The sequence below is a fragment of the Garra rufa genome, chromosome 1, assembly GCF_049309525.1.
Source record: "Garra rufa chromosome 1, GarRuf1.0, whole genome shotgun sequence".
NCBI lineage: Eukaryota > Metazoa > Chordata > Actinopteri > Cypriniformes > Cyprinidae > Garra > Garra rufa.
In genome coordinates, this window is record NC_133361.1 from 101,416,927 (window position 1) to 101,425,900 (window position 8,974).

At 37.1% G+C, this 8,974-nt stretch overlaps 1 protein-coding gene across 1 annotated transcript; it reads right to left on the minus strand.

Moving 5' to 3' along the window:
- Positions 1 to 1,820: 1,820 nt before the first annotated feature.
- On the minus strand, positions 1,821 to 8,974 carry LOC141326184 (uncharacterized). Its single transcript, XM_073834905.1, has 2 exons — positions 8,752 to 8,974; positions 1,821 to 4,710 (listed from the first exon to the last, which is right to left on the minus strand). The coding sequence occupies exons 1-2, from the start codon at positions 8,903 to 8,905 to the stop codon at positions 4,193 to 4,195; spliced, it is 672 nt and encodes a 223-aa protein (XP_073691006.1). The 5' UTR covers positions 8,906 to 8,974; the 3' UTR covers positions 1,821 to 4,192.

The following is an 8,974-nucleotide window of genomic DNA, read 5'->3' on the forward strand; positions in this document are numbered from 1 at the left end:
AGACAGACGCCGCTGTGAAATATCCAGCTGAAGATCCTGAACATCTTCCAGAGTGCCATGAATTGAACTGGCAGCCAAAAAAACTTCCCTTCACTGACATTCCTGGGCCTGTTGGTGATGCTGCTGCTCTTGATTCAATACAACCTTAAGACATTATTGAACTGTTTATTTTTTTGTACTAATACAGATCATTGTTGATCAGACCAACCTGTATGCAGATCATAGAATTGCTATGGACAGTACTTTACAACATGCTAGAATTCATGCATGGAAGCCAGTCACTTCCTGGGGCTGTTTTTACTAACTGGTTGATCATAGAAGCCTGAACTCTAAATGTACTCATTTACATATTAAATGCTACCCCCTACTTCAGCAAGGTCATGTCTTACATCAGGTTTGAAATCATATAGAGATTTCTTCACTTCAATGATATTACAACAAAGCCAGCCAATGACACTGACAGGCTGAACAAAGTCTGCACAAACATTTGCATTGATGGGTGGGAATGCTTCTATGGTGTGGGCGCCTAGCTTTCAAGGTGTACAATCCTCAAAAACCAATCAAATATGGAATAAAATCCTACATCTTGTGTGATTCTGAAACGGGGTATTGTTTAAAAAACATGAAGTCCTATTGTGAAGAAAGTGCTGCCCTGAAAGACATGGTTGTCTCTCTTTTTTATAGCCTAGCAGGTCATGGTAAAAGATTATTTATGGTTCATTTTTACAACTCTACCACTGTGTAAACATCTACTTGATTTGAAAAACCCATTTCTGTGGTTGGAGTATGACAAGAGGCTACCAAGAAAAGAAATGCAAAGCAAAACCAGCATGCATTGTGGAATACAATAATGCAATGAATGGAGATAACAAATTAGATCAAAACATTGGGTACTACCCTTTTGTCAGGAAGTCACTCAAATGGACAAAGAAATGTATAATTTCTGTTGCAGATCAGTTTGTTCAATGCTTTTGTCATTAACGAAGCAAAAAACTCACAAGATAATTGTTAAACTCTCCTCTCTTTCATCCAGTGTTATATAAAAATAATGGACCAGCCAAGAACAGGCTGGTGGCGGTGAAGAAATAGATGACACTTCAACTGAAAGCACTCCTAGAGCACCATACAACACTGACCCTAGAAATAGGGTGAATTACCCTTTTTTTTTTTTTTTTACCGATTGCGTCTAGTTGCAAAAAGCAACACTCAACAAGAAGATGCAGTGTTTGTGCACATGAACGGTTTGCGCAATGAGACCTCACTCTCTTATGAAAGCCTCCTTACATTCTGTTAATTTTTACAGTTTACCACTCAAAGATAAAAATACAGTGCCTAATATTTATGCACCAAGTTATAATTTTATTAATTTTTTAATGTTTATTTAATTTCGAAGATTTCTTTTATGAAAGAATATGAATGTATTTAGTTTGAAAAATACTTTGATAAAAATGCATTTTATATATATTATTTTTTTGTCAAAAATGTTGTTTCTGATGAAACCTATTTGAACTCAAGTGGTGATAAAACATAACTGTTGTTTTTAATGTAAAAGCAGTTTCGGTTCTTTATTTTGATATGTGATATGTTCATATATTCACAGCAGAAAATATTCCGAGGGCTGTCAAATTTAGGTGAAAACCATCTAAAATGTTGGTGGTTTCTGGAAAGTTAAAAAAATTGAAACTTTTTTGTTTCATCATTTCTTATCAGGTCCTTAGAAATTATTGCACTAAAGCTGTACACTAATGTATGTTACGCAACAGTGAAAAATGTACGTCAAGGTGAGTTTGGTCAGTCATGCATACAATGAAAAGGCAGTATTCTTCCAAAAAAATTTAATGATTCAAGACAAAATTGAATCCTATTAAAATCATGTAAAAATTATCCTACAGAATTTCTTGTCCTTTGAGAAGATCCTATAATTCTAATTGGAATCCTTTAGATTTTTTTGACAAGGGAATATTTTGGTTTTCTTTTGAAACTTTTCCCACACTGTTTGCAGGTGTAAGGCCTCTCTCCAGGATGCGGAGATGGAGACTCAAGTTAGTGACTTGGACTCGAGTCGCACTTTTATAGACTTCAGACTTGACCTGAAATGACTCCAGACTCGAGGAAAAGAACTAGTGAAAATTTTAAAAGCAACTTGAGATTTTTTAAAAGGCGTAGCCATTACTTACCCAGCAGGCACACAACGTCATATGACGTTAATATTAGGTTAGATTTAGGTTGTGACGTCAGGTGACCAAAATTCAATGTCTAGCCAACGTCTAAAGTCAACGTTATTTGACGTCCAATAACGACGTCAAATGATGTTGATGTTTGGTTGATTTTAGGTTGTGTTGGAAAGTGACCAAAATCCAACGTCGAGCCAACATCTTAAGCCAACGTCATATTGACGTCAAATACTGACATTTATTCATCAGGTATGGCAACCAAAACCCAACGTCTGATAGACGTCATAGTGGTAACGTCCACACAACGTCAAGCTGTAACATCATTAGACATTGATATTTGGTTGTTTTTAGGTTGCGTTGTCAGAGGTGTAAAATCCAGGTTCGGTGAGTAACAGTCCTCCCCAGTATTTAGTTCCAATCACCTGGATTTGCTAATTAGCACAGTTTTTCAGCCAGGAGGACAGAGATTGGACCAAGTCTCAAGGCAAAAGTCCTCAAAGAATTAAAGTTATTGAGATAACTGAATGATGATTGTGCATTAGTGATGAACACCTGTTGTTATTATAGAGTATCAGATGTTGATGTTTTATTGGTTAAAATTATGTGACCATTGTGGAGGTCAGTATTTGCTTTAGTCGTGCCCTTGACTCTTGTTAGATATCTCTCTGTTACAATGCATATGGTGTTGTAAAGCAGTGAGATCAGAGCTGTACAGCGAACAGCTAACAGATGTTTCTATATGAAGAGCATATACAAAATATCTTTCTTTTCTTCTTATGTTAAGGTTTTGCACTATCAAATCTGCAAAACTACCGCAGGTTATGCACCGCTAGTGTTCTTCCAACAGTAATAGCGAATTTAAAACCTGTATAACACATAAACATTTTTTTTAACATCTATACCACTTAGATACACATATCAAGAACCAGCATATGTATCTCAACAATGGTGACAATCAACAAAACGCTTCATGCTGTAATGCATGTTGGGTAACAGCATAGTAAACACTCCCATCATGCACTGCAGTATGAATAATTATTGTCACCACTGTTGAGGAGCGTATAAGTTTTCATGTCTTAAAGCCTGAGCTGATGCAGTTTTCTTTCTATACTTAAGCATTACAGTCACATTTGTTTAATTTTTTTTTTATTGCAGTTCTGCAATAGCTACATGTAACTCAATATATCAAAGAGAGAGACCACTTCCAGATGCTCATCTAAATTAGTTTGATGGGGACAGGGTGAACTTATCTGCTGCAAGCTTTCAATTCAACACACAAATGTTTGCTGAAAAACAGCATTGAAATTACTTCAATCCTGAAAATACTAAGTTACTCCAAGAGTCAAGAGACAAACTTAAGCAACCCTTGACCACAATTATGGTGACATTGTGTGTTTTATTTTTATTTTATTTTCTTGACCAATAAAACATCAACATCTAAACCAATTTCTTCAATGATGCTGCTTGTTAAAAGCAGATGTTCATCACTTATGCACAATCATCATTCAGTTATCTCATTAACTTTAACTCTTTAGGGGCTTGAGATTTTACTTCAGACTTGCTTGAGACTCAAAAGGAATGACTTGGTCCAGTCTTCTCAGTCCTCCTGGTTGAAATACTGTGCTAATTAGAAAATCCAGGTGATTGGACCAAAACACTGGGGAGGACTTTTACTCATGGAACCTGGATTTTACACCTCTGTGCATAGGAAAGTGACCAAAATCCAACGTCGAGCCAACGTTGGACATTGACGCCTGCCTGACGTTGGGTTCTGACGTCAACCCGATTTTCATTTCCAACCAAAATGCAACGTCATAGTGGTTGGGATACAACGTCAATCTGACGTCATGCTGACGTCCTGTGCCTGCTGGGTAGCTTGAGACTCAACTGAGACTCATGACCAAAGACTCAAGACTTAACTCAGACTCCAGCGATAAAGACTTCAGACTTGACTCAGACTCTGGCAGGATCTCATGTGGACTGTTAAGTTTTCCAGGATTTCTAAAACTTCTTCCACTCTATTTGCATTTTAAAGACTTCGCTCTAGTGTGAACTCTCATGTGGACTGTAAGGTTTCCAGGATGACTGAAACGGTTTCCACACTGACAGCATGTGAAAGACCTCTCTTCTGTGTGAATATTCATGTGGGATTTAAGGTTTCCTTTTTGAGCGAAACTCTTTCCACACTGTCGGCAAATGAAAGGCTTCTCTCCAGTGTGAATTTGCATGTGACTTGTAAGGTGTCCTTTTTGAATGAACATCTTCCCACAATGTTGGCAGAGGAAAGGCTTCTCTCCAGTGTGAATATTACTGTGAGTTTTAAGGGCTCGTTGTTGTTTGAAACTCTTTCCACACTGAAAGCAAGTGAAATTACTCCTAGCTCCTGTCTTTGGAGCTCTTTTTTGTGTAGAAGTCTTCGCAGACAGTGAGGAACAAAAAGATTTTTCTCCAGTTATGAAATCATGAAGTCTCTCATTCTGATCTTTCTCTTCAGTTTCATTCAGTACGTCCCTCTCCTCTTTCAGTGCTTTTAGGTCTAAGGTGGAAAAACAAATAAATAAAAGTAAAACACAGTTTAATGGCACAAAACAATTAATTTCTAAACACAACTGAATATACGTAATATGTAATACATGTATGCTAGATCCTATTCCAGGGTGTTCAAACCTGATCCTGAGTTTAAGCTGGCCATTATACCACTTAGACATACCACCAATTAATTACAAACAAATCTAGATAATGTAATGACAGAGTTGAGGAAATCTAGGTATTGACTGATCTCAGACAAGGAAAAAAAGAAGAGGGGATACATTCCCCACTCAACCTTCAGATGAAAATTGTATCTCTAATAATTTCCGAGGTTTTATTAAAGGGGAAAATGATGTTAGCCAGTCATAAAAGTGGCCTGTTACACTGACCTCTTAAATGTAAAACACCACAAAACTGATTGTTTGAGTCAGAATATGAGAAACAGGGTGGAAACGGCCATAAATCAGTCCATTTTGAATATATAACAATTACACCTCAGGAAACATAATATAAAAATAAATAAACACATCTGGACACGTCCTTTAAAAGAAAACAGGCAATATTTTTGCAACAATTGAAAGTGAAAAAGCAACGGTCAACTCTGTCAACTAATGCTGTTGAAAGCTGAAGGTTCAAGTTGCCAAATGTCAGCTTCGTCTTGGAGAGGATCTGCAAAGAGCATTGGGACAAAATCCCCCCTGAGATGTGTGCAAACCTCGTGACCAACTACAAGAAACGTCTGACCTCTGTAACTGCCAACAAGGGTTTTTCCACCAATACTAAGTCATGTTTTTAAAAGGGGTCAAATAATTATTTCATTATTTCAATAATTTAAATGCAAATCAATTTTCTTTTTTTTGTGTGTTTTTCTGGTATTTTTTGTTATTTTGCTTCTCACTGTTCAAATAGAACCACTATTAAAATTATAGACTAATCATTTCTTTGTCAGTGGGCAAACATACACAAATAACTATTTTACCCACTGTACTAATTTTAACATTTAAGCCATTTAAAAAGCATTGTTTGTTAAATCTTTGCTATTAAAGTCCTGTGAGAGACAGGGAGAGATCATGGCAAAATAAGACTGAAAAGGAAAATAGAAGTGAACGTGCAGTTCAGGAGAGGACTTTTAATTAATATGCATGTTGCATAGTCTAACAATTTAAACCTTTTTTATGTGATGGCCATATAAAAATAGGGTTGTCCATGTTTCAGAGATTATTGTGGGTGTATGAGATGGCCTGGAGGAGTGTGAGATTTCACGGCCTGAAATTTTGTCCTAGTCCACCCCTGGGCTCCAGCTTCAGAGAGCGGAGGACTCAACTCTTAGAGACTTGAAGGAAATTCTGATGCTCACCTTAAGAATATAGTACTCATAGACCACCCTTGAGAATCAAAGGAGCACTGCTGTGTTCAACCATAAAAGCCACCTAAACAGGGAGCCAAAGATGGACTAACACTTTTTGGCTGCCTCATGAAACACCAGTGAGCAGAGGACTCAACTCTCAGAAATAAAAAGAATAACTTAGGAGGCTCACCTTGAAAGTGGCATGTTCATATGCAACCCTCTAAATGGAGTTAGGATAGGACTGCCAACTAAACCATTAGAGCAGTCAGGAGTGGGAGCTCCAGGGAGAAGCATGCTCATAATTGACCCTATAATGAGCACAGAGGCGGTCATCAGGGAGGCCAGTCAAGGAAAGGCCTAATACACCTGGTATGGTTGCCTCATAAAGCTCCATGGAGCAGAGGACTTAATTCTCAGTGATGAGAGGGGGACCCAGACATTTTCTCTGGGAGCGGTGTGTTCATTGGAGACCCTCGAGAGTGAATGGAGCACTGTCAAGCTCAAAGACACACGGAGCCTAACAGAGAGGCAAAAAAAAGACTGCACACAGAGCTTTGAGAGAAGGGTCCTTAAGCCTGGCTCACACAACAGGAGTTTTAAAATCCTAACCGATTATGAAATCTGGTTGCAGCACACACATAAGGAGAATCTTCGCAGATTATCTTACCTGAAATCTTAAACATGCACACACTACAAGACTTGAAAATCATGGCTCATCACACACTACAAGATATTATTAGGATTAGCATGCCTCCTGATCTCACACAGCCAGTCTTCATTTCAGCAGCTACTGTTTACATAGGTTAACTAGTGCAAGCAGCTTTCTGAACTCACCTGGTATGTTCAACACTAGGGCTGTGATGGTCTCAATGGCCCCAGAAAAAGTAATTACCATGAATGTGTCGGGGGCAAAAATTAAGGAGATATTTGAATTAATAATAAAAATAATAATAATATAAAAATTTATAAATTTGTATTTTCTGAGTCAGTGTCGCAAAGATGAAGTTGATGATCTTGACTTGCCATCTGCTCACTTTTAAAAGCCTAAATGCATCTTTATGGATTAGGCCTATAGCTAATGAAAGAGTTTTGTTTTCGATTTTAATTATTTCGTTTTATAGTAGTGAAGTAATAATTTAAAGCTTTCTATAGATATATTAATCGTGTCTGTGACGCAATTACTTGGGTTTCGGTTAATTATTGTGAAGTGCTCCTGTTTAACACCAAGATATCAGAAAGCCTATCCCTTTTGTTTTCTTCAAAAGCACGTTTTGTTAATGCTGTGTACACACAAACTAAGGTAGACCCTTTACGATTCTGGATGATATATTACTCTTGCCTTTATGAGCAAAAATGAAGATTCACATTGCACCGGCGAATCCATGTCCTAAAGTGCTCTCCAGCTTTCAATCTCCGCAAACAATTGCATACGTGCCTATAAGCACACATTTATCTACAAATATTGTGATATGCTTTAAGTTTATATATATTTATATATATGGATTTTAATTTAAATCGTGATGACTTGAGAAGGATAAATTGATCTGTTTGCCGCTGGTCGCTTCATTACTTAAAAAATAAAAAAAAACTTGAATTGAACAAACAAAAAGTGTTTCAAATATATTTCTAAATTCACTTTATAAACTAAAGAAACGGAAATAAATGTATTCACTTTGCTATTAAAGACAGCAGCTGTGTAATGGGGAAGAGAAAGAGGGAAAAAGACAGGTTCCAGTGGGACTCGGGCCAGTAGTTCTGATGAGCTGTCAGACATTTTTGCAATGAATGTTTGTTTAATAGCCTATTTAACATTCGTATTTAGGCTACTTTCTTATTTAAATATATTATTTCTTTAATTTATTTGAGCGTTTTTTCGTCTGCTTGTTCACTGACTAAACACTGCGCCACCGCTGTGGTAAAAATCTGCCTCTTCAAAACTGAGACAATTTTACCTCAGCACAGCTCCTCTTTCTCCTTATGGTTGTGCCACGTTTTCGACACATAATACAGACAAGAGTCAAGACAGTTACTACAAAGGCTACGTTTACATTAATCCGGATACATTTGAAAACGGAGTTTTCATTTTAAAACGCTCTCCGTCCACACTAGCGTTTTCCAAAAGTTTCTCATCCACACTGAAACGTAGGAAAACATCAAATTCGCCTTACTGCGCATGCGTAAAGCCTCCAGAATTATACAGACGTAATAAGTTTTCACGCAATTCTTCTGGCGGGATAATTTACGGAAACATCTCATTATCCACTGACGCGTCTATATCACGCTCATTCATATTTTATCTGAAAAGCAGTTGTCGTCATGTTTTGCAGGACAGCAACTGTGAGTAAATTTTCCGTCATCATTTTAGGACTGTAATTTGAAGAGTGTACAAGGTAAATCTCTTTAGCAGCAGTGTGTGAATAGCACAGGCACAATTACTGCTGTAAGCATAGATATCTATTGGTACAATATGCGTCACATGACTATAAATATGCGTCATCATTTTCAAAAGCCTCCGTTTTCACAGTCCACACTGCATTTGTTTTATATATATAAAACAAATGCACACTGTGAAAGCAAGATTTTCAGTGTTAGTATTTGTCACATGATCTCAACACTTCTGTTGAATGTCTCCACATTTCTACACTCCTGTGACATTATTCATAAATACAATTCATTTCAGCTTTGAGAATTAAAACAAACCTGTTTGTTCCTCAGTATCTTCATGTTTGACTCTGAAAGTTTCTTCTTCATTCTCCTCTTTGATAAACACCATCTTTGTTTGTTCCTCAATATCTTCATGTCTGAATGTTTCTTCAATCTTCATGTCTTCACTCTCCTCTTTAATAAACGCCATCTTTATAATAGTGTGTCACATGGATCTCTCTTGATTCTCCAGGAGCTTTTCTGTGTTTGAACACTTTGT

Coding starts and splice junctions, on each gene's coding strand:
- LOC141326184 (XM_073834905.1), bottom strand. CDS start 8,905: ATGGCGTTTATTAAAGAGGAGAGTGAAGACATGAAGATTGAAGAAACA. Junction 4,711..8,751: donor AGATACTGAGGAACAAACAG/GTTTGTTTTAAT, acceptor TTTCCACCTTAG/ACCTAAAAGCACTGAAAGAG.